The 26,624-nt window shown below is 40.1% G+C and overlaps 1 protein-coding gene across 1 annotated transcript in view; it reads left to right on the plus strand.

Annotated features, from left to right (window-relative positions):
- GLIS3 (GLIS family zinc finger 3) overlaps positions 1-26,624 on the plus strand; it is a gene marked incomplete at both ends in the record, with an annotated part of 400,740 nt that overhangs the window by 283,188 nt on the left and 90,928 nt on the right. The window contains 2 exons of the mRNA XM_080912067.1: positions 18,959-19,120; positions 23,013-23,123. Coding sequence (XP_080768193.1) covers positions 18,959-19,120; positions 23,013-23,123 — 273 coding nt within the window. The remainder of the gene's footprint in view (positions 1-18,958; positions 19,121-23,012; positions 23,124-26,624) is intronic.

Consider the following 26,624-nt stretch of genomic DNA (forward strand, 5'->3'; position numbering starts at 1 on the left):
AACCTTCTCTTTGCAGGAAGCTCATGGGCTGCAGTGAAGTTGCAGGGGGAAGAGCCAAATAAAGTCTAAATAGCCAGAGTCCCAACTTAGGCCCTTATCTGGTGGCCAGGGCTGTTCCATAATAGAATTACTGTTTAGGAATTTTTAGAGTTGGCTCAAGGTAGAAGGTACTTGGGTAATAAAAAGAGGAAAAAGTATAAGTGGGCCTTGGGAGCAAGGCGGAAAAACATTCAGTGTCTTCTGGGTCAATCTGAAGCTGGAGGTCTCATCGTGTGTAGTGTACTAACGAATGGGCTGAGAACCCTAGTCATGTCTCCAAGCTTGGAAGCTTTCTGGAAATGGCTTTCATTTGACAGGCCAAGAGTATTCTGCTTGAGGGCTGGTTCTCCACTGAACTAGACAAAGGGCCCCCAAGCCCACTTGTTGTGATCTGCAAGCTTCCAGCCAGGACATTTCTGTTGAGCTGGATACCATCTATAGTCCCAAATCCATGGCTCTTGCCTGTAACACTGTAATAGCCAGCCTGGATTTTTGGCAGGCTTTTGTTCAGTTGATTTTCCTGTAAGTTTGAAACTTAAGGGATTGAAATTTGAGAGCATGACTGTGTCTTGGAACTTAGAACCAGAAAAGCTACCAAAGATGACTGTTTTTTCTCTTCTCAACTGGTGCATTGAAGAATGGAACTCAGCATTTATAAATGACCACTGGGTAATGGAACTATAAAAACTTGTTTTCACAGTTGATTTAAGCAGGTGATTTGACCAGAGTTAAGAAGCCTTGTCTCCCCTTACTCTTTGTTATTTCTTCTTTCTTTTCTGCGTTTGCTTCTCTTCTCTTCTCCTCCCCTCCCCTCCCCTCCCCTTTCCTCCCCTCCCCTTTCCTATCTCCTCTCCTCTCCTCTCCTCTCCTCTCCTCCCCACCCCTCCCTTCCCCTCCCCTCCCCTCCCCTCGTCTCTTCCTCTCGACTCATCTTTGAACACCTCTCTTTTCTTGCTCTTTTAAATATAGTCCTTTGTGGGGAGAGAGATTTAGGAGTGGATTCTTGGACGTGGTGTGGTCCTAGTCACTTGCGCACATGTATATGCGTCACTAAACATCACCCCCTCTTTCAGCAGCACAAAGGGGAAGGGACACTTGCCTGTGAAGTCCCACATGAAGATTTCTGCAGTACTTAATATGTTACTGAATCACCAGGTCTATTCTGAAATTATAATATGCTAATTTTTTCCCTGTGGCTTTTGGATTCCTCAATTCTGGGAGAGAAATGCTCATTTGTCACTTTGGTATTTCTGCTTGACTTCTCACAGCCTTATTTAGGTAAGAATTCCTCAGTCCTGGATCCATCTTGGATGTTTCTTGCTCTTTGACCCGGTGCCCACTCTAAGTACTGTTTACAACTCCGTTTTCATGGGCATGAGTCTATCCTATTGGTAAATATCACGGATTATTTCTTTGGGTTTCCTAGTGTCCTCCGTAGGCAGGCATTCTTGGCACCAGAGATTCCTTTCTTGGGCACCAGAGTACCTCCTTCTGTCCTGCATGGAATTCAGGTTCAAGGTTTTGTGGTTTTCTCCTACTGAATAAGGAATCTAATGGCACTTGGTTGGATTCTCTCCCCTTTTGTTTTGAGTGGTGCTGGGCAGTACCCCCCTCTCACTCAGCATCCTCTCCACTGGTGCACATTTCCGAATAGCATCCGGGTTACCTTCCAGTGACACAGCTGCTCACCTCAGCCCAGTGCTGTATCTGTCCTGTAGCTGTTCCCTCTGGTTCCTGGCTTCTCATGCAGAGTGCCTGTGTGTCAGGTGGGTCCTTTAGAGCACTCCCGTCCCTCTTCTGTTTATTTCTCTGACTCGCTGTCATATTCCCCATGCAACATTGTCTGAACTGTCATGAATTTTGGACTCAATTCCAGATTGTCAAAGGCATGGTTTGAACTAAACAATCCAAAATAACAGAACAGCTTCAGCCCCTTTCTACTTTGTTCTCATTACCCATCCCTGCAGGGAGGATGGAGAAAGAATGCATCCTCTAGGTCCTGAAAGAATGTCTAATATTCTTCCTTTCTTTGTAAGATACACAACCTAATCCTTCCTTTAGATATTTTATTTCTAGTTTTTTTTTTCTTTTCTAAATAAACAGGGACTAATTGGAAAAAGCTGAGATAGCTAAGCAGAAAAGAATAGAAAACATTGACTGAGCTTGGAGGTGCATATTGAATGCTGCAGGAAATTTGCATATGGATTACTTGGTGGAAAAAAAGAAAGAAAAAGAAACATTGTCAGCCCATTAGTTTCTGTGATGGACTCCCACTGACTAAAGTCCAAATACTCTGCCTTCTTTTCTCCAGCTGTTCTTTTCTGTATTCATTTCTCTTTGGCCACAGGGCAGCTGTTCTGTTGGTGTTCTCTGTGCCGAGGAAAGGACACAGTAAGGAATGTAAATTGCACCTGCAGCGTTTGCCTAGCTACTCCTGGTGTAACTTGGATCATACCCTTGCTTCTGAGAGCACTGCTTCCTCATCCCAGGGATTTCCAAGACACCTTTTCTGTCTCTTCAGGTGTGATTAGTGGCAGCCCATACATTGCCCCCTGGTGCCTCAGTTTCTCTAAATGCAAAACGAGAGGCAGTGTTTAGCAGCAGTTTAACTGGAGATGGAAAAGAACCAATGAATATTTATAAAAGTAAATTCAGTCCCGCAATAAAGATTCCACAGAAATGCAAAGCATAAATAAGGTAAAGGGACCAGAGTAGTGTTAAATATATGTGTGAAACACATTTCACATTTCCTTCCAACAAAGGCTGAATTTCATTTACCCCAACTGGGGGGGTGTATTGTGAATTAGGCTTCTAAATTTGGATTTTGATATGTTGATTAGTGTACCGTAGACATAAAGCAACATGTTGACATTTCTCAGCAAGTGTGTGTGGGGGGGGTTGAAGATGGACATATATAATAAGCAAATGTAATTACCATTGGCAGTATTCCTCCAGGAGAATCAACAAAAAGAACTAAAGACAGAATTGTCATCAAAAAGATACTTGGAGGTACTTTTTAAATCCACGGAAGTATCATTAAACATGTATCAACTCTTTGTGAGATCCCTCATATAACAAGATATTAGATATTGCCTGCAGAAATAATCTGTGTGATTGTGCCATCATTTTAAAAAGCAACAAAACGTGTCCCTTTACAAAGTCATTACTGAATCAGTATTGATCATCCTATCTTAGCCTCTCCACAGTGGAAGCTTCGAAGTTGTTGAAAACAAAGGATCTGTGAAAAACAGAGAGAATTCCTGATGAAGAAAAACATTCACATATTACAAGGCCCCAAGCGCCACATAGGCACTGGTTGTCAACAGAAGCGTAGTCAGTTGTTACACATTCTCAAAGACTTTACCATTTCATCCCACCCCCTTCAGTCCAAGTTCATGTAGTTTTCTTTGTCATGGTCTCTTGGAGCAATAGAGACATAGTTAAACCCTGCTGTGAGTAGTCCAGTTCATCAGAGAATTATTTAGTTGAGAATACTGGGGTCCCAAGAAATCCAAGGGATGATGAAACTTTATCCCCAGCTGAAAAGATCTGACCCAGAACCCACTTAGGCAGTAATCACTGCATCATTTTTTAATGCAAGCTCTCTGAGCTTTGTTCAGGTAGCTCTGGGGCTTCACTGTAATAGACTGTGGTCCTAGAATAGGTGTCATTATCATGCTTTGGGGAAACTGTAAGAGATATAGACTCTGGGCCTCACCCCGACCTACAGAATCAGAGCAGGCCTTTTATGGAGATAGAAATCCAGTCATTGACACAGGATACCTCAGGTCTCTGTGCCATCACCACACGTTAGATGCTACATAAACTTTAAGCAGTTTGCTAGTGATCATGGAATAAATGAACAGAGGATTATTTTGGGATTTAGACAGTCTGACCCATAACCACTTATTAATCACAGATATTGCAACATTTTAATTGTTGAACACCTGGTAGATTCCTGACACTGTGGTAGGTTCTAGAAACAGGAATAAACAGATTCAGAACTCACAAGCGAGCTATTCATCAGATTATTATGGAGGAGAAATATCAGCAAAGAAAGTATAGTCAGCAGGTTGAGCCTTGTCTAGAAGGTCAGTGTGTCAGTATGTGTGTCCTAGACCCATGCTGTTTTTGACGGGGCTCTTGATTCAAATGGTAGCAGATATACAGAGGAGCTGTGGGTTTCTCTGCAGTAGGAAGGAACCCAAACATGGTACAGTTTCTTTTCTAGATGAACAAATGTATTGCCCACACATGATCTCGTTTGAGGAGTACAGAGAGCCCAACAGATTTGCTGTTAGTAGAGAAACAACAGTATGATTCCAGGGAGCTATCACCAAGAGCATCTCTAGATCAACCTTGTGGATTGTTGCTCTCTAGGGTTCCTTGGTCTGGGTGAGCCTGTGACTACATGGCCACCCTGCCTGTCTTCAAGGCTGTCAGACTAATCCTAGCTCATCTCTCTAGGCCTCCAGGAACATTCTCTTTCAGAAATGCCAGGTGGTTTCCATTTTCTTTGCTTGAGTTTGTTTGGTTTTCTTTCTTTTTTTTTTTTTTTTTTTTTTGGAGGGGGGGGTCTTCTCTATTTTTCTTTCTCCCCTTTCCAGTTGTGATTACCTTTCCATCTTAATCATCTCCAGTTTGAATTTGATTTGCATATATAAACTGATAATTATATCAGTTGCTTTTGTTTTCCAAAATGAAGTCAGAAAACTGACCCTTCTTGTTAAAGTCAGTGCCAGTCTCTTCTGTCATTCTTATCTGCCTCTGTCTCTCTGTCTGTTTTCTTTCCCTCCCTTTCTGCCTGTCTCTCATTTTCATCTATCAATCTATCTACCCTACCCTACCTACCTATGTATCTATGCATCTATGCGTCTATCTTATATCTGTCTATATCTATCATCTGTCTGTCTACCTGTTTATCTATTTCATCTCTATCATCTGTCCATCATCTATCTATCTATCTATCTATCTATCTATCTATCTATCTATCTATCATCCACCATGTATCTGTCATCTACATATCTATTATCTGTCTATCTCTTCTGGCTCTTTCTCTTCTTACAAATGTATCTTTAGACCAGCTACTGGTGAGTGGTTTTTTTCGGCTTGCAAATGCTCATGTTTCTGGTCCTCTTTGTCTGTAGTCCAGCGTACATTCTTTAACTAAATACTGCTCTTGAAAGATCAAAAGGAGTTCTCCCTGCTTTCATTTTGTTCTTGGCTGTAGCTCATGGATGGCTTTCTTTAGTTTTTCTCCTTAATTTGTTAAGAAAGAAAAGTTTCTTTTTTTCCTACAGAAGAAACAGAAGTGGCTCTGTGGATCATAAAGGGATCATTAGCATCCACTAATACAGTGTGTTCCTATATTGCTTTACTGCCACATCCTTTCAGCGTTATTTACTGAGCAGCTGAAATAATTGGGCTTTGAATTTTTAGATCACTATCAAGCAAGACCTATGTCACTAACTGCTTGATGGAATTGTGGCATAAGCATTTATTGAGGCTATTTCTTCATCTCCCCGGTGGGCAACTTTGTCAAAGCTAGTTAGGATATTTCTGTGTTTGAGCTGAGAAAACATGTATTTCATATAACAGAGATTAGAGAGGGCCCCACAAATAGCATTTGTTTCTAGACCGTAGGGTGTGATCTTTGAGTTGTTCCATATTTGATTATTCTCTATACGTTCATTAGAATAATCATGGATTGGCAGAATGTGTGGTTACTCTGAATAGATTTTCCATCCTAGACAGGGGAAGGACGTTCGGGGTGGGGGGAAGTAACATGACTTTTTCTTATTGCATCATAAATACAATATATGCTGCTGTATCATGAAACATACAAGCCTGGGCCTTGTCTTATTCAGGCTTATAATTCTATGAGATAGTCCCATAATGACGTTAGAGCCACACACATGGGTTACTGGACTTAACTGTGGGGATAAAGAATGCTTTCTTATAAATGAAGTATTTCAGCCAGTATCTAAAAGATGCATGGGGTTTAAGCAGTTGAAGAAGAGGAAACCCATTTTTCAGCTAGTATCTAAAGGATGCATGGGGTTTAAGCAGTTGAAGAAGAGGAAACCATCTTTCCAGTAGAGGAAGGAGACAGCATATGCAATGCCTGAAGGCATGAAAGAGTCATGGTGCCTACTGAGAAGCTAGAGCTGCTGAATTCAAAGAGGAGGCATGATGGAGGTACTCCTGGAGAAAAGCAAGGAGCATCAAGTAGGACCTCGGGATCCATCGTAAGGTTTTGGGGCTCTAACTTCAAGAATCCTTTGGGGCAGTTTGGCTTTGAAGAGAGCCTCACTGGGCTTTATTTTGTTCTTGTCCTGAAACTGCTTTCACAACAGCATGGTTACTGGATAATAAAGTGAGTGGATCAGGAAGACAAGAAGAACATAAAGGAAGTCTGGGGGGTAGCCAACCTCAGAAGTCCAGATGGAGACAGAAAAGTGTTCATGCCTGTGAGAGTCTTGAGGATTCGAAATGAAGTATGGGTGGGTGGGAGAAGGGGCTGGCAAGGGTACTTCTCTGGGAGTTAGAACTCAGGGTGACGGCAAGTTCTTGCTGAAGTCTGTAGTTTGTCCCTTAGGTAGTATTGGACAAGAGACATTAAATAAATGGTAGGCCTGGAACTCATGGGGGTGGAGGTGAGGGTCGATGCCGGTGCTAACTGTAGGTAGCCATGAGGATTAGGATGTCATACGTGTGTGCTTCTTTGTTCAACAGTGCAAAATAGGAACAGAAATTACATTTGCCTTTTGAGCTTTGTCTTAAGAGGAGTTAGAAGCATTACAACAAAACCTAGGTATAGCCACCCCGACAAATGAAATAGAGTGTGCAGAGCACCCAGCATGCCCTTTGCTCCTACTAGACCGTGGGAATGACAAAAACACCTTTCTTTTCTCTGTTTAGGGTATTTAGTTACCTTGCAGTATGTGTTGGAGAAGCAAGGTCTGTGGATGAATCAGAAGCAATTTCAAGGTGTGTGTGTGTGTGTGTGTGTGTGTGTGTGTGTGTGTGACACACACACACACTTGTTTGTTTTAGTGTTCATGCTCAAAGCTCTTGATTGTCTGCCTGAAGATACACCCTGAAGCCCTTCTGGAATCTTCCTATTGATTCCGTGCTGGGTCTTACATTGCACTTGTTTCTTAGCAGCCCGTGTTTCCGAGTGCCTCACAGATGCATACCACATATTTTTCCCAAATTTGAGAACTATAGTTAGTTAAAAGAAAGATTATGCCAGGAACATATGGCTCCCGGTACTTTCTCGTCGTTGTTGATGGCTTAACTCTGTGCTTAGATGTTGGTAAGAGTGCTTAGTATAATTTAGGAGCACTAGTCCTTGTGAATTTAAATCTCTAATATTTTGTATTATGGAAAGAAAAAAATGAAAAAGTGGAGTTGGTTATTGGAGTTTCCAAATACACTTTTAAAATGGTATCATTTTTCCTGGGAAATTTGCATTTCCCTTTGGAGGCCATAGTGATGTCAGAGATCATGACTCTTAAGTGGTGTGGTGCTCTCTAACAGCTGGATGCCTTCAGGTAACTAACCACACCTCTAGATTGTCCCCATAGGCTCATTTATTTGAATCCTTGGTCTCCTGGTGGTAGCACTGTTTGGAGGAGATGGTGGAACTGCTAAGCAGTGTAGATTTGCTGGAGGAAGTACCTTACGGTATGTGTGTGGGAGGGGTGGTTGAGATTTTATAGCTTTGTCTCACTTATAGTCCACTGTTGTCTCCTTCTGCTTTTTGATAGGAGTGTGGTCATCCAGTTTCCTGCTCCAGCCATTCACTGCTGTGCCTTCAGGCCATTGTGGATTTCCTCTTTAGAGCCTTTAGGTCTCCTTACGGAGTCTTATTATAGCAACAAAAAAAAGGAATTGATAGATGCCCTCACTTAAGGAATGACACCAAATGCCAGATAATGTGAGCACGAAATAGAGGCTGAAGATGTCATATCAGGCTGCATTGACCGAGACTTTCTGTTAAGTACTTTCATGTCAGGTTCTTGGGGGAAAGTCACAGTTAAGGCAGGCAATGAGCTTAAATAACAGAAAACATCTTGAAAATAACTCACTGTATTCCTTTTACATTTTGGAAGGATGAGAAACAAGGGTAGCATTCACTGAACAAAGCAGTTGACTGTCCTCAATGATCAGCTGCATTTTCTTACCAAATGCAAAGTATCTTAAGTGATGGGGTGTTCACAGGCATCTCAAATTTGACATCCTGGAGCCAAGTTTTACTTAACTGTTCTGCTAAGTGGATTCAGTTCCATGGGGAAGAAGTAGAAGATGCTTTAAATGCCATAGGCTAGTTTAAGGTCCTTATTTCTAACTCAGAATTGTGGCGATCAAACTTTATTGCCTGCATAGCAGTGATTGAGTAACAGTACCGTCTCAGTACCTCAGAGGTCCTTCCTAAAGGGGATTAATGGATCCAGTGATAGTTGGTTTGTTTGTTTAGTTGAGTGAGTGGTTGGTTGGATTTTTTACACATGAATGAACCAAGACATAATGAGGGAAGGAACAAGATGTGACAGCATTTCACTCTGTGACCAAGAAAGGGAAGCTTCAGATACTGGGTGGAGTTCTAGAGTCATTTAAAATAAGAAAGAGGAGGCACCACAAGGACTCTTAAACCTTTTTGTTTGTCACATGCCAGTCAGATGTGCACAGGACTGCTGAGCCTTGAAAGAAACATAGGAGGCACACACTGGAAGGCAACTGAGTGAAAGGTTTTCATGAATTGGTCTGGATTGTCACAAGGGTTCCCAAAGTAGGGCCGTGGAGTCAATGGATGGAGATGTACATACGTACATGCAAATGCACATCACTCTGAGGTTTCCCCTTTCTGATGCCATGAGGACCAAGGATGGATTCTGAGCCTGTCTTTTCTGTGTTTGTTGCCACTTCAGTGACTAACCATAGGTGACTTTTATAAGAGGTAGGGGAATGTCTGCTTAAGCAATATTAATAGAAATCAATGACTTTTTTTTTTTTGTAGAAAATCAGTGTCAGGCAAACTTCCCCGACTCTGGTCCTCACTCCTGCCATCATAATGGTGGAGAGTTTGCATTTGAAAGTAAAAAGTCTTAAGACATAATTTTTTAATCCCATCTTTTCTGCCCACTTGCATCTTTCCCAAAGCTTGTCAGGAGCAGATCTGGAATAGCAAGAACCATTAAAAATTTGGCATATTGCACTCAGTTTTTTGGGATACACTTAGTGCGGGCCAATTTATGGTAAATTATTCTCTTCTCTCTGTGTGTGAATTTCCTCTTCTCTCTTGGCAATTTTCTGCTTGCTTCTACACCCCTGCATACACAAGTACACACACACACACACACACACACACACACACACACATTTATTGCAGAGTCTGTGTAGAATATGTGTGCAAGCTTTACAGTGTGTGCCATGGCTTTATCTGCAAGTACATATGTACATATTTGCACCTATGTGCCTATATGATAAGCAAATTGACTTAAACAGTTTGTCTCAGAGGCTTGTGTTGCTGAATGTATGTTAGCATACATTCTGTTTGAACCCGCAGACAGTTTCTCAGTCAAGAGTTGACAGAATTCAGCAATCATTTTGGGAAACACCATACTAAATAAATATATCGCTTAGCACCGTTAAACCAAGCATGCCAATTTCTTTTTACTATTTTTATATCATTTCTATTGGATATTTTTGTATTTACATTTCAAATGTCATTCCCTTTTTCTCCCTATCCCATTCCCCTCTTCCCTCCCCTTGCTTCAATTTAGATGCTCCCACTCCCAACCACCCACTCTCACCTCAGCACCTTGGCATTCCTTTACATTGGGAAAGTGAGCCTTCACTGGACCAAAGGCCTCTCTTCCCATTAATGCCAGACAATGTTTTCCTCTGCTACATATGCACCTGGAGCCATGGGTCTCTCCGTGTGTACTCATTGGTTGGTACTCATTGGTCCCTCCAGCAAGCATGCCAATTCTTAAGCTGAAGCCAAGCAGTGACATCTCTCATTATGACAATCAACGACTATTAATTACTGGGTAGCCAGGTCCACGGCCACGGTCTTGTGAAAAGCACTTTACCCAAGCACACAATCTCCAGCTATTATGTGGTTAGGACCTGCAACCTAGGGTCTGAACCGCTGTCTCCCATGTAGACAGGATTGCTGTAGGATGATTGACAGACGCATGGCATCATGAGAAATTGTTGGAGCTGCTCATTGGGAATTCTTGACTCAGGCCAATTCAGGGCAAAGTTCTAAAGCATTTTTTTCTTTATGGGAAACTGACGAGTGGCTGTTTCCTGGCATATTGTAGCGCATATTAGCTCCATTTTAAAAAGGGCATTTAAGAACAGTTTCTTTTCCTTTATACATGAGGAAGGCACACATTTATATGCCTTGAATTACTGATAATAGTATGTTTCCTATGCGTTAGTGTATGCTTAGTTCAAATTTTTGGGAAAAGGGTGTGGTAAGAAAACAGTCCATTCACTTTACTGGTATTGCTGACAGTTCCTCAGAACATGAATAAAGGCGTTTATCCAGCACACACATATGCACTCAAATAGAACCATGTGTTGTAATTAGCGTTTTCTCCACGTGGATAGATATTAATTCAGTTAAATATCCGGTTTGCAGTAGTTCTATAGTTCCTCTATAGTTGTATAGAACATTAAAATCCAATATTTAGACCCCATGAATGTATTTTATGGCTTCTAAGAGTTGGTTTTTTATGTCATTGCAAGTCGTAACTGGCTTTCTCCATAATTAAAAGGCCCTAATGAGTTCACTACACAAGAAAGTCTAGAAAATCAATATTCATTCTTACAAGGGTTCAGTCTCTCCACTTGATTTATTGTTTATTTAGCAAATAATATATGATCACTTTGAGTATATGCCAAGCGCCATACCTAGTGTTGGCAATAAAAGGATTAGCAAGAGTCGGTTTTTTGTTCTCATAAAACTCGCAGCCCAATGAGAGAAACAGACTGCCCAATCAGTGTGCCTCTGTGTGCTGCTGGAAAGAACTAGGCAGTGTGGCCGGCATGTGTGGGAGGTGGCTCTGTGGTTTAGAACTACTACCAGCAGAGGGCACCGCACAGGAAAAAAGCAGGAGACAAAAGGAATTTTGGTCTCAGTATGGGTTCGGTAGCTGGGTCACACTAGAGCCAGGCAGGGGTGTGGGTTTAGGAAAGAGAAAAGGGCCCTCAGACAAAATGTTTAAAGTTTAAGCCTCTATTGAATCCCTTGCCCCCTTCCTTTCTTTGGCCTGCTGAGTCAAAATCAATCCCCAATTCCTCTCCCCTCTCTCTTCCTTCCTCCCCTCTCTCTTCCTCCCCCTTCTCTTGCTTTCCTTCCCTTCTTCCCTCACTCTTACTCTCTTTCATATGCTTTTTTCTATCTTTCCTTTTATTTTTATTAGTTCTTTCTCACTCATTCATCCCTGTCTTCTGAATAAATGTTTAACGTGTATTTCTGAGGCAGTCTTGCAGAGAAAAATTTGATACGTATTGCCTAAAAGTACATTCCGATTGTTCAGCTCTGATCATGTTAAAGCTGGCTTGGCTTATTCCAATCTCATGGAGTACCCTGGATTCATGTGTAAGGCAGTTTTGAACCTAATATTTTCCCATCCACGGAGCCTAGGACAGTGCTGGGTGTTCAGAAGCCCTGTATGCCCAGGCAATGCAGGAAGCAGAAGTTGGTCACCGTTGATAGTATGACCACAGTGGTTGGTCACTATTGACTTTTAGGTTAAAGTTTGAAAGATCCTTTACTATAGAGAGGGAGAACATTTGACTGTTGCTTTTGTTTACTGTTTATTTATTTCACAGAAGCATCATGCCTGATGCATGTGTAGGGAGAAGGCAAGATGGAGCCTCTAACATATGTAGAGCATCACATATGCATATATCAATACTATGTTAGGAGACTGAATTTCAAGTAAATAAGGAGGTCTGTGAGTGCATGGGAGTAAGGAAAAATTGGGCGCCTGCAGGTTATATAAACATAATTTTTGTTCTTTATTAGTGTGACTTCATAAAATGTATTTGAGTGTATGTACATCAAGGGTCAAAATTATACCCAGCTAAGTGGTACTCAGCAACACCTACATAGAACATTAAATAATTTAATTGATTTTAAATAATTTTATACACAACTAGTTTCATACTCTTAGACATATGTTTGTTATATTGGCATTTATCCAGTATGCATTTATTGTGATCTTGTCAGCCCCTGAAGAATATATGGTCTTGCCCATATCTACATGAAGAGAACAGCAGCAAGTAACAAAATCTTCATGCAACCAGTGTTTCATTGTTTACTTGGTCAAAGTAATAGTAATTTTTTCAAAGTTGTAATTTTATTACATGTGGTAACATACAAATTTATCTTTCATGTATATCAAAGTGCTTATAGTAGGTGAGTATCTGGAAAGGACTTCTTCATCCATTTTACATAGCCAGGCTCTACTTTGAGGGCTCCTTTTGTAGCTGTGACTATAGGGTCCCATTTGACCCCAGTTCCTTTCCATTGTTATGAACCAGACTCTTGATTATTTTTATAAAAAATTAGTGCGGTTCAGTTGTTGGCACAGTGGTAACATGGTTTCCCCCACATTGTCACGAGGCCGCTGCTGCAGAATCATTTCCCAGCTTCCCTTTCCTTCTTTCACGGCCTCCATTAGAGTACCCTCTTAGGATCAGCTGTGACCCACAGCCCAGAGTGATCAGAAGCAATAACCCCTTTAAGCCAATAAAGATTGTAAGTGTGTACGCAATCAGGTGACCTTTGCTTTATCTGGATTTCTTACTAATCAAGAACCAAGAAGTACAACGAGCCAGGAAGGATTCATAAGCTGGTTAATGGATTCATTTTGCACACCCGAATATCAGGGGAGGAACAATGACTGGAACCTAGTACTGTTTTATAAAACATTACCGAATGGGTTTTCTCTTAATTCTGCAACATTTTAGTAGTTGGAGAAAATCTGGATGAGAACCGTAGGCCACTTAAGGATGATGGATGAGAGACACAGACTGAATCCGAGACTTACTGAGGCCAAGTGCCACAGAGCTGCTGCATTTTTTCTTCCGCTACCCTTAGACAGACCCAAGAGCAGTCAGACCTAAAGGGTTGTCATTGACAAAGCAAGCCTAGTTCCCTTTAGATACCGGGAACCTTCGGGGAGCTCAGTTTGAGTAACTTTGGAGCAGGGACAATTTTTTTTTTTTTTTTTTGTCAACTTTCTGTATTCTTCCCATAAGGCCATTGTTACTCTGAACAAAACTTCAAAATACAAAATCAGTTATTCCCTCTTAGCAACTGGAAGGTAACACAGACACCGTGAGTACAGCGCTGGGAACATGCAAGTGATGGGACTGTGTCCTCTGCCATCCTTATGCATTTACTAAGCATATTGGAACAGGGAGCAGAGAGGACTCGGTGTCACTTGGTGAACCATAACTGGTCTCTGTGACCCTTCTGTAGAATGATGTAGTAAACATTAAGGTTTTCTGGAGCATTTGCTGCTGTTTAGAATACCCTGGAAACAGAAACTAAGTGGAGTGACCCAAAGTTAGAATATTCCCAGACGGAGACACACGGAAGGGAATTCAATCCTGATGATTCCAGTGTGCTTTGGAAGTCTTGCTGTTTCGATCTGTGTCCTTTTTTTCTAAACTGACTTTTCTTCTTCCTTCTTAATTATTTAAAGGTAGGTTGTACTGTTCTGTGTTCAGAAAGATAGAAGACGCTTTTTGGTTCATTTAACTCCAGGCATTTTCTTTATTCTTTTCTTTGGTACTAATGTTTGTTTCCCCTTTTCTAAACTTCACCACACTCCACACTTTAATGAGGATCATGAAGTGTCCCAGGACCTTGCATCTTCAAGTGTCATCCTTGAGTGTTGAGCATCTACTGGCATTACGTAGAGACAGAAACACGGGTGCTCAGTCTCCTCCCAATGACATAAGTTCATCTTAAGACCCACATGCGACTCACATGCACATAAAGTTGAGAAGGTTCTCTGGAAGTAAACTGTCAGGTGAGTATATTCATCAGAATTCACAGTGCCACTCATTTGTATAAACTGGACTGCTTCACCTCCTCTGGCTCTTTCAAAGTCACAAAAGAAATCTTACACCCTTTGAAGGAAGCAAGTAATCCAAGGGGACTTGACCTCCTAGACTTACTATGGAAGTCACCATGACTGTAGCCAGGGCATCTGAAATGTTTGCTGACTTCTCCATGGAAGCCTCTCATCTCTATTGTTTTGGGTTGATGTGTTGAGATACAAGCTAGAACCTAATTCATCAGCCAATTCTTACTGCATATCGCAGTGGCAACCAACACTAATTGGATTAATTGGTCTTGACTGGTGGAATTGTAAAAGTGTGTACCTCAAAGGGTAATAAACACCAAGCCTTAATTGAAATCGATTGTATATTTTGGAAAGTTTTCCACATCATAGACTTCTTTCTGTTTGGGCTTTGTTGATATTAGCAATGGTATAGAAACCTGATAAAGAAGGTTCGCTGTTATTACTGCTCTGAATACAAACTTGTACTTCTTGGCACTTCAGGTAGCTGATTAGAGGAGGGGATAATATTCATCATGATTATTGGTTACACATATGGAATAAATCCCATTTTAATCGCGTCTAATGAGGCTTTCATTTCTAGAACCTCACACAAAAGCTTCTAATAGAAAGAGAAAGTAATATTTCAAAGGTCATCTGAATGTTACTGAATGTCAACAATCCGTAATCAAGCCAATATATATTGATGATGATTGCAGTCCAGTCTGATTCTTTAAATATGAAATAATTTTCTAAATTAGCAAAGCGATGCAAGCTAAGGTTCTTTAGGTCTGAGGGAACTTGAAAATGTCTAATTAAGGTCTGTTACTTAAAACCAGCATTGAAGAGATTTTTTTTCTAGAATGAGGCTTCATACCATGAAGTATTCTCAAGGCCCATGAGATTTAAAATTCTATTTCGGAGAGTCTCATGCACTGTTCTGCACGCCTGCAATTCCACTGAGTCTCGTAGAAGGAAAATGTTGCTTCATCCCAGGGATTTTTCTCAACAGGAGACTGTCATGAGCAGTTACAGTGCCGGGTGTTTCACTTGTCAGGAGGCCGTGGTAGGAGCTGGTGGACATACCTGTTGTAGACCCAGACATCTACCTGATAGCAGATATGAAAGCTCTTTCAAGCATCTCAAATTAGAGTGTGGCATTCTGGGAGTTTTGTTTAATTTGCTTATGAATGATGGTTGCCCTACTCTGTCCTGCAAAGGTGATGTTTCTTTTAAGTCCTGGGGTAGATGAATGTAACTCTCCAGTGTGTAACCCTCTAGTGTAACCTCCCCAGCCGAACATACTGTCCTTTGACTCCCATCATCTATGTATGAGTAAAGATTGAGTTGTATTCATGTTTCCCTCCTAGCTTCTGTGGACTATGCTTATAGGGTTTGTTTAAGGAGCAGATGATACTTAGATCAAATTAATAACAAAGAGAAAATGTTTACCATAGACCAAATATTCATTGAAGACCAAACTCCATGCCCACTTTCCCAGCCCTGACATTGCTTGTTAGTGTTTTTCTCTCAAAGAAAAGCATTCATGCATGCGTGCGTACCTGTTTCTCTCTCTCTCTCTCTCTCTCTCTCTCTCTCTGTGTGTGTGTGTGTGTGTGTGTGTGTGTGTGTGTGTTTGTTAAAGTCTTACTTTATTTCTCCTTCTTCCATTTAAGTATCACTGTGGTTTGGTTTTCTTCATCTTGCTGTTTTATATTTGCTTTTGATTTAAGGACAAATCAGGGCCTGTGATTCAGTTGAGAGTTACGAGTCTAAGGCTCCAGGACTTCAGAGCCAATTCAGGAAGGCAAGAACCTGAGACAGAGCATTGAAGGTTTGCAGGCATTGACCCACAGCAGGGATAAAGAGCAACCCATTGGCAGTGTATATCTTAGCTCTTTGGGTATATCTTCACCTGTGGGAACCACACAGGGAAAACCTGTGACTCAGACCCAGGAAATATTCCTAATGTTTCTGACTTCCCTATATTCAGGTGTTCATCTACAAGGATTGGCACCTTCAATAGTTAGTAAAAATCACAGAATATAATAAGATTAAGAGGCAACTATTTCCCCAAACTCTTCAAGGATCCACTTTTAGCTGTGTAGGAAATGATTTCTTGTTTTCCTGTCTGAATGTTAGCTTATTTTTAAGGCATTTGACTTTAACTGAACTTGCAAATGCGGGGGTGAAGCTGCCCAAGGGAGAGGACGTTCCGGTGCTGAATTACAGGGTCATTCTCATAACAGATGACAACGCTTCCAAGTTCCATCCAGGTGCTATTAGAGAAGCAAATGGCATGGAAGCTCCTTTCTGTTAGAGAATCCTCTGACTAGTTCATTCAGGTGACTCTGACCCATTGGGTGTTAGGCCTTCCACCCATCGGTCGGTCCTTGAAAACATGGGTCTATAGATTCTTCAAAGATGGTTTTTTACAAAGATAGTGAGTGGGTTTTGTCTATGAGGAGCTCCTGCATCCATGAAATTGTCTTTTGAGGATGGCCTCAACTCACAGTTCAGTGAGCTCACAGTCTGTCTTTAGTCCTTTCCCCTGAAGATACTGCTGTGTTTCTCTCTCCTGGCTACCCTTGTTACAGAGGGAACCTCTGATAGCATCTCAATTTTCGTAACTTTTCAGATTGTTTGTTTTGCTGTCATGTTTGATCTGGATGCCTGTGTTATCTTTCAACTTTGCTTCTTCATGTAGTTAGGGTATTCTGGTCCTTACTGATTAACTTAAAAATGCCACACCTTTATTGTTATTGTTGCTGTTTGTGTTAATAATAGCTATCAATTGAATTCTGAGCAGACATTCAAGTGGACATTGAATAGAAAACAGAAGGAATTGGTAGCTTTATGTACTTTACATGTGAGCACATGGACAGTTTAAATCACACTAGCAAAGCACTTATCTGGGTTTGTCATGATGTAGGGAAAGTGTCGTACGTATCTGGCACCCATAGAAAGCCTGTGAATTAAACTGTCACTGGTCTCCACTATCACATTGATGCCAAAACAATGTTGCTTTCTCTGTAAGGGTAGAGGTAGAAGGGATGAGAGATTGAAGGCCACCTAATTCTGAGTATATCTCACTGGAACTAGCCCCAGAGAGACATCTGCCTTACAAAAGAGCCTTGCTAGAAGTGAGGCCACAGACTCAGCATGGCCCAAACCACAGCTCATTTCAGACCTAAGTGCATTCTGCCAGGTGATTCCAAGCAAAATAAACTGGGCTCCAAGACTTTGCTCTGATTCTTCCTTCAGTGTGAACCTTAAAAGCAGACATGTGCTTGGCAGAGACCTCTTAGCTGTGAATTAGGAGTTAATTTGGAACTCTTTGATCCTTAAACTTGAGATCCATTTGAAAATTTGCAGAAATAAGGCCCCATAAATTCCAGAACACCCCCCCCCCCCCGTTGTGGCATTATTATACACTTGGCTGTGAAAAAGTCGTCAGCTTTGTCAGCATTCTTCCTTCGTTCACGCTAAATTTATTTTTTATGTGAAATAGAAATCAGGAAAACACCGAAAATTATTTTAAGGAAAATATCAAAATTGAAATAAACCAACATATGTCTGTGAGACATGTATAACTCTCAATCAGAAATAAGTGCAACTTTCATAAATTTCTTAAAATACTCCAGCATGCAGAATGTGATCAACTTAAATAGATGGGGGGCTGAGACATAGTCGACAGTTCTTCCGACTTAGTTCATCCTCGACTTAAGGAAGAACTTTCCAGCTACTGACCCCTTCCCAACCGGAGCCGTAGTCAGAGAGAAGCGAGGCATTGTATGATGTCCCAGCAGCGTGTAAATAACATCACTAGTTTTGAATAGAAACAGCCTTTCTCATACAGTCCCTCTTGGGTCCATCTCTACCTGCAGTATTCCCTCTACAGCCCTCAAAAAAAAAAAAAAAAAAAAAAAAAAAAAAAAAAAATCCGTCACTTACAGGCTTTTTCGATACATTTTCTCATGGTCATTTTAAATGTTAGCATCACTTTGACCTATAATAATAGCTGATAATTTCCTTGAAAAAGTCATTAAATTAATGATGTTATTAGCAAACTACAAAGACACATTTAAAAAAATCAATCTTTTATCTTTCTCTTATTCTTATCTAGGTAATGTAGAACTTTAAAATAAATAAGACATTTAATAAGAAGAATAGTAAGTAGTAGTTACTACATTTGAAATGAATTAGCACTAAGTGAATTCTCTGTCTCTGAGTGAGTTTGAACTCTACTCAGCTTGGCCTCACGCTACATGTTGACACTGGCCACTCATTTCGAAGCTGAAAAACCTAGACAAGTATTCAAGAACCCATCTGACTGACCATTTTTCGTGGGCATCTGCCTTTCCCATCCTGTATTTTTAGACCTTTCCTGGCTTCTTTTTCTTTCATAGCTCACTTAAATTTTCTTCGTTGTTGTTGAAAACTCTTTCTTTCTGGTCCCTTCTATGTAGATGAATTTTGAAATAGAAAAGTGTGTTAACTTTTTTTAATAAATCTTAAAGATACGCACTGCTATGTTTCTATTGATTGAGCCAGATGGCTCACAGTGAATATTCTCTAACATAAGTGATCACAGAAATCAGTTTGGTACCAAAATCTGGTATGGAACTGAGCATGTATGTGCTGTGAGAAAGATGCGATTCACATAAATTTATGGGTATTTTTAGAAGCAATATTTGTTACTGTTTGGATTTAATTTCATCTTACTGTCAGCTACGTACAAGCTAATGGTTGTTTTCCTTCCTTCATCTGAGGCATTTGGGTCCTACTCAATAACTAAGATTTGTTTTCTTTTATTTCAGTTTGAAGGTTGCAAGAAGGCCTTTTCCAGGCTCGAGAACCTCAAGATTCACTTGCGGAGCCACACGGGTGAGAAACCGTACCTGTGCCAGCACCCAGGCTGCCAGAAGGCCTTCAGCAACTCCAGCGACCGTGCCAAGCACCAGAGGACACATCTTGACACTGTAAGGATGGCAGGGGCTGGCCACCTTCCAGACTCCGCTGTGTGTGCCAACGGGCCCCTCTGATGGTGGGATGGTACAGGTGCTTGCTGGCCTTAAGCTCACAGTAGGCAGTGCCAAGCACAGCAGCAAAGCACAGTGAAGTGTCCTCAGGGCTGCCCTGTATGGCTTCTCTATCTTTAGTTTTTTATTTTGTCTTGAATTATGTAGAGATTTCTAGGACCAAGGGTTAATTTAGTCCCTTCTTCATAGAAAACAGAAGCAGGTCAGTGTCTGTCGTATAGTAGATGTTGGCACACAGAATGGCCACCAGAGATGATTAAAGCGACTATCAATATATCAGTCTGTACCAAAGTAGACAATGTACACACCTGGAAAGACTATGATGTACAATGTCTGTGAAGTGACCCTGTTCTTTTCCTCTGGGCCTAACCTTCCAGGCAGCATGGTGTTGAGCATGAATCTAGTCTTTTCCTTTAGAAACCATCTCTTATTTTCACCTGCAATTCATCTAAAAAGACAGAGCATATCTTTCCCGAGTTCATTTCATACATGCTTTTTCTGTGTTAACAGTCACACATCCTTTTATATCAACCTTACGAGAACAATTGACTTTTTATTTTCACACCCTGAACTCCCTGAATGCTGCTACGTTTTGCTCCTCACAAATCCTGTCTATGTAACTTTTGTCTTTTTATTTCCTCCCATTATGTTGATAACACTCCTTTGCATCCCTGAGCTTTGAAGCCATTTTCTTTACAAGAGGCCAGGTAGATGCTGTGTAATTTTACTTCACTTAACAAAGCCGTTGGGATAAATGTATTATACACATCGCAGATCTCTTACCCCACGTTCTTGCAAATAATGTATTCATGACAGTACTTTCTCAGTGCTAACGTTCTGATGTCTATTATTAAACTACACCAGAGTTTGAATTTTGAAAAGATACTATTATTTCCACACACCTTCTCATACATATTTAAGATTCTTCTGATGTTATAGTTGACATAGTTATTACCTTTTTTTAATATTAGTCTCTATTAGTCATATTTGTTGGAGTCATTTTAGCTTTATATGTCATATAACCTTTCTAAACAGAATTATCTCCTAATGTATATGTATAAATGTGATGGTTTTTCTGGTAAATACCTGAAACATATTTAGCAAAATATGGGAAATGAAAATAGACCTTTTGTGCTTGAGCCATGCTGAACTTATTGACCTGTTTAGGACTGTTAGAACAGAATATTAAATAAATATACAAAAAGTATTGAAAAATTTCAGCATATAGATATAAGAAAAATTATGTTAAGTGTCAAGTTTTGTTGCATCAAAAATGGTCTTTGGTTAATTCAGCATATTTTCTAGTTTTCAGTTGAATCATATCATGAAAGTATGACATTCATAAAGCAAAATTGCAGTGAGAAATTGCTGTAGTTAGCCATGAGGAAACCTGATGTTTTTCTATAATACCTTCTCTGGTGCTAATTTTAGTTAATTACACAAAATATGATATATAGTAATTAAGGCATTAAAAATATATTGCACTTAAAAAAACTTTTAAATAAAGCTGCTGTGATGATTTTGACTTGAATTTAGTACATCTCTTAGAACCAGTCTTTTTAATCTTTAATATTTTTTCTTTGTTAAAACTATAATTTTTCTTTAAGATTCAAGGTATCGTTTAATTAAATGCTTATTTTCTTTAATACATTGTTAAACTTTTAATAGCATATTGAAATCAATCCTGTGTTTTCCAAAGCAAACTGTAGTTGTTTGAAGAATTATAACTTAAATTTAGGTTCCTTCCCCTAGTCATTCTTTATACAAAAGCTGTCAGGATTTTTGGATTAAAATTGAATGTTTTTTCACAGAAATTATTATTGACTTTATTATAATAATTCTGAAATTTTTATTAATACAACATCTCTATTAACATCTTAAATCTAAACAAGGGAAGTAATTACTCAGGACAACTGTAAAATAAGGAAACAACCTTTTCTGATGGCATGGAACATGCCATTTTAAGCTTGGATAACCAGAGATAAAATGATTGGGATACTACTGCTATTCACACTCTGGCCTGAGGGTTGTTTGGGCATCCTGGTCAAGGCCCAGTTGTGAGGACTGGAAATATTCAAGCTTTCTCCAAGAGTACCTCAAATCAAGTGTAAAATGGAATTCACAGCCCTTTTTGGAGCACCATAGATTTCTAGAACACACCAGTGATCATAAAACTTTTTCCATGAAACATGCTACCATGGTCAGAGACAGGAGTGTGTGTGCTCATGTTGAAACTACTAATAAGGATGGATATTGGCTGCTTGCTACTCTGGGGTCAAGGCAGTGTAGGAAAGGCTAGTTCAAGAAAGCTGGGTGACCCCAGAAAAGATTTCCAGGCTGAAACAATGTCCTTGTTCCCCCACGGAAACTTCTTAGCAAGTGGTTTTTGCCAATAACTGCTTACTTTTTCAAAAGATATAGTAAGAACTTCGTTCCTCCTCTTCTAACAGTTATTATTAAATTTTCTTAGACTTTAATACAGTGTGCAGCACATTCTGGAAGCTCTGGAACTGCAGGGAACTGGTTAGTTGAAACAATTTCCCAAGACAGTTTTATGAATGGCCACACTTCCATGAATCTTATATAATCTTAGGTAATCCAAGCAACCAAGCACAATCAGTCAAGAGCAGTCAGTGAATCTTCACATCCAATATTCAAATTGTGTTTCAAATTAGAGTACATACCAGGATCTTGTTTTTGAACTGGGAAAAAAAGCCAAAATGTTAGTGAATTCTAAATACTGCTTCCAGTCAGCAAATAGGAGCATATTTTGTCTACTCAGAAGATGATGACCACATGAAAACGAGAGCCTGACACAGTAAGGGTGGCCATGGCCCACTCTGGTCCTTGGCATAACAGGTTTCCAGAGCAAGAATCCTACCACCCAGAGGAGAATTCAAATCTTTCTCATACCACACAGGTCCAGGTCTCAGTTCTCATGCTAGATGATAATTTATCTTGTATACACAGTTAATCTTTTTTTGGTTTTGTTTTTGAAGTTCTTAGAATAGCTGGGAGATTTTGGTTTAGATTGCAACCCATGTCATTGTCTCCAAAGCTTTGATAAGGACTTTAGTAGGTGACAACGTTGGTGTCAGAATGGATTTGAGTTGGTCTTACTCTCCCTCCTTTGTCTTGTGTCTATTTCTGCTTAGGTGCCAAGCACTTGGGGACACACCTCACATTTCCGTATACTTTATTCTGCTCTGCTGCCATGAAAAATGGGGATGGGCAAATTTTCACTCCTGTCCTCCAGCCATGGGTTCATTCACATCCCTCTGACTTCACTTCTTTGTGACTACTAATATTACTGTTCCTCTGGCCAAGTGTTAATTTGTCTGTTGTTTGGGACCTACTATTTCGTGCTCACTTTACACTAATTTTTTCCTTCTTAATTCTTTCCCTCTCTTTCTGAATCAGGTATCTACCCTCTGAACCGTACCCCGTCTTTTCTGGACTTTTCTTCAGCTTCTTTACCTGAACCTTTAAAGAATCTGTTTACTATTTCTGACACTACCAAAGATTTTCTCAGGGAAGCATAATTGTAAGTATGTAAATATTAACTTTCACATTAAAAAATCCATAAGAGATTTTTATGATTACACTGCAATGTAAGGTAATCTCTTTAAAAATCAAGGATAGGGCATCTCTGTGGGGCGACTTCTTTATGACGAAGTCTTCCTGGGTGTTCAATTAAAATGCATGAGTTTTATCCAGCACTTGACATCTGTCATTTGGTAACAGTTCTTTCTCTGAGCAGTCTGAATGAAGCTTGACCCTGTTACCTTTACAGTTTAACCACAGCTCCATCTTCCTTCTTTTTCTCGTTCAGAAACCTTATGCTTGTCAAATTCCAGGATGTACAAAACGCTACACAGATCCAAGCTCCCTACGAAAGCATGTGAAGGCACATTCTTCCAAAGAGCAACAAGCAAGAAAAAAGGTAAATTTCAAAGAGAGTTTTCCATCCAGGAAAACAGTGCTTGAATTATTCTTGCAGTATGCAGAGTATCTGAGTGGCATTGGAATCCTTTGAGTTTGAAGATGTTCTGTGCTGGATACTGAGGAGGGAGGTCTTCCCTGAGGCCTCAGCAAGGCTGTAGTTGACTAATACAGTCATGTACAAATTTCTGTGGAAGCTTGTATATGAGAATTGGGGAAAATTAATGCCAGCCACCAACCCCAGAAAAATGTTAATAACACAAAGCTTTTATGGAAATTTCTGGAAGCTCTTTCTAGAAAGACTTTTTTTTTAAATAAAGTACCAGCTAGCTTAAATAATTTCCACTCTAGTGAAGAACTTGAGTGACTCTTGGATTGAAAGAGACCATTCTCCATGGTTCACTTAAGGAAAGCCAATTGATAGCTACTACTATCTATGAAATCGAGTGGGGTTACAAAATACTGAACTTAAATTGGCTTTGCCATCAGTGAGGGATTAATCCATCTTTCAAAGGCTACAAATATTACCTTGTTACAGGTTTGGAATAAATATCTAAAGTCATCCACCCATTCTGTGTTAATTTGGCTTTGTAAATTTCACACTGTACCTCAATTGGCTGGCCAGACTGGCAAAAGCTTTTGAGAGAGGGAATTTACTATGCTTTGTGTAATTTCCTAAGTGAGTTTTTAAGGGTTTTGTTGGATTGTGAGGGTGTGGGTACATATGCATCTTCTTGTGTGGGTACACTTCTATGGGTAGAGTCCGAGAGTCGCCTTGGCTATTATTCCTCAGGAGTTGTTCACTTGCTTTTACATCTACCTCTCAAGCATGTGCCCCCACAGCTGGTTTAGTACTCAGACTTGTCCTCATGCTCAAACAATAAACACTTCATCTGCTGAGCTCTATCCTGCACCCACGCTTTTCAATGTTTGAGCACTTAGTAGGATGTTCTGTCCATGTATAAAGCATGGTGCATTAACTTTGCATTTTTTGTTCAAGGTCATTTGGGTCTCTGTGGCTTTTCCTCAAATTTGTGCGTTTTTCATAGTCATTTGGCATTTGACATTTGGTGTTGGGAAATTCTCTATAGTATTTTATTTTATTTTATATTTGACATTGAATTTTTCTGTCCGGAGGCACTAGCTTGAGTTCCAGTTGATGGCTTATATACAGAAAGTTCTTAAACCAAGGCTTCCTTTTGAGAAAGAAAAACACTCAGCTACAAGGACTTGACAGATAATTATTACAAAACCAATCTTATAAATCAATTATTAAAATATGTTTTTCTCTAGAAATAGATTTAAACCTCTTTTATAAAATAAGTTGTTTTTCAGAATCATTAGGCATGGGCTGGGTACAGTTTGAAGTTAGGAGGGCAAAGGAATTTTATTTAATGTAAATAAAGTTGGAAAAACAATGCCTTGTCTAGAATTGTCAGTAGAATCATTGTATATAGGCTTGTCATTGTCTGTAGCTTATAAAATTCAAAGGAATAAATAATTCATTTAGCAGAAGAGGGTTTTACGTCTAAACCTGACCATTCTGTACCTCTAAATTGCCCCCTAGGAAATGGGGCTTTACTAATATCATCAAGCTTATCAGTAAGAGGAACACACCTTCACAAACCTACAGTCAAGGTACGGGAGAGTACTAATCGCCCAGAGAGACAACACTTATGATGCTCACAGGTGTGGAAACACGACTATTTAGAGATGGTGAAACACTTTCACTATGTAATAACGCTGTGTTTTTGCCTCCTGTAAAGAGAGAGTAATTAAAAAAGGAAAGAAGGCTCTGAGACTGCCAGCTATGATTGTCTATGTGGTTTTCCTGCAGCCTTCAGCAGGCAGTCCAGGTGAGAAGAACGGGCCTTTGAGAGCAGTCGGTGCTCTCATGTCAGACCCTGCAGTCCTTTCCCTAGTTCTGACCCTAGAGCAGTGAGGTTTTTATCTCTTCCCTCATGGATTTGCTTTGGTGCAAATGGTTGCATTTTGTGCAAATGGTTGAATGGGACTTGTTTGACTTTGTCTAACTTTTTGGCTCAGCCCTCAGTAACAAATAAACACCAGTTTAATTTTCAAAAATTCTTTTCTAAATCTGTGATGGCTAATTTATGACATTAAAATGATGAAAGTTGCTTCATCTAAAAAGAGGTTGTGTCTCTCCCAAGAGAGGCAGCTGCTGATAAACCCCAAATCAGCCCTTCCATGCTGTTAAATTGCATGCCAGTATCCCAGTGTGTTACATTTACATGGTACAAAGTTGTCACTAGACCTTAGAGAGCTTCTAATTGCTAACTCACGTCAGGACTTGGTATTTGAAATATTTCCTGGCCTCAATAGTTTTTTAAAAAAGAAACAATAAACCTTTTAAGGCAGAATTAAGATTATTTACGACTTTAATTAAAAATTGGAAAACTGGCATGATTTCAAAAAGGGCTTTACAAAAATGTGAATTCATCAAAAATAACCATAAAAATTCCAAGGTGATAAAGGCACAGCAGAGTAATGGTTCCAGCCATAGGGAATTGTTTTGCTGAAAAGAATAAAACTCTTTGCTGTCACACCCTGTTAGTCATGGACTTGCTTAATATGCCCTCCCTGCCCCCCTCTTTCTAATCCTCTCTTTAACCTCCCTCTAGATGCTAAATGACATTATTTTGTTCTTAACATAGCCAGTTTTACGAGGCCCAGCTCTGAAACAGGGCTCAGCAACAAGAACCCATAAGATAATGTATATAAGGAGAAGCAGGTGCCCTGACCACACTGACACATTCCACCAAAAAATAAGATGGACACGCAATCTTAGCCAAACATTATTCAAGACGTTTAATGACAGAAGAAGGAAAAAAACAGTAGAGCTGAGACAGTTTGGTTTATTGCATGCAGCGAGTAGTTTCTCTGTTTGCAAAAAGCAAGTACATGCACACACACACTCAAGCACACACACACACACACACACACACACACAAACACACACCTCAGTAGCCAACAGGCACCCACACTTGTTCATCTGATGTGTGTTGCGTTTCTTGAGTCCACTGAAACAGGGGCACACTGATAAAATGAGTAGCCAAGCACTCAAGACACCAGAAAAGGTCTCCATTAAGAATAGAATTTAGCCTGCAGAGCAAAAGGCACAGAATCTGTCCTTCAGTTTTTCCTGACGAGGGAGGGAGATAAGAGGAGACTAAGGCAAATGAGCCACTTGAAATTCTTCTCAAGGTTGTTGAGTTACATCAGAATTTTTCATTTTCACCTTGCAAGTACCATGAACATGGTTTCCTTCAACTCTAGCTATTGTCAAACGGACTTTTAAAAAATGAATACAAGCAGTAATGCCTGGTGGGGAGTTAGAGGTGACATGAATCTTCATCCAGTCAACACTCCCATAAAGATTTGGAACTTCACGGGAGTTGTTAATGTCTGCTAGACATTGACCTTTGATCGGCTGATTGTCAATGATGTTCACTCTTGCAACTTCAGCACCAGCTAGTGCACT

This window comes from Micromys minutus (assembly GCF_963924665.1).
Source record: "Micromys minutus genome assembly, chromosome: 2".
Lineage (NCBI taxonomy): Eukaryota > Metazoa > Chordata > Mammalia > Rodentia > Muridae > Micromys > Micromys minutus.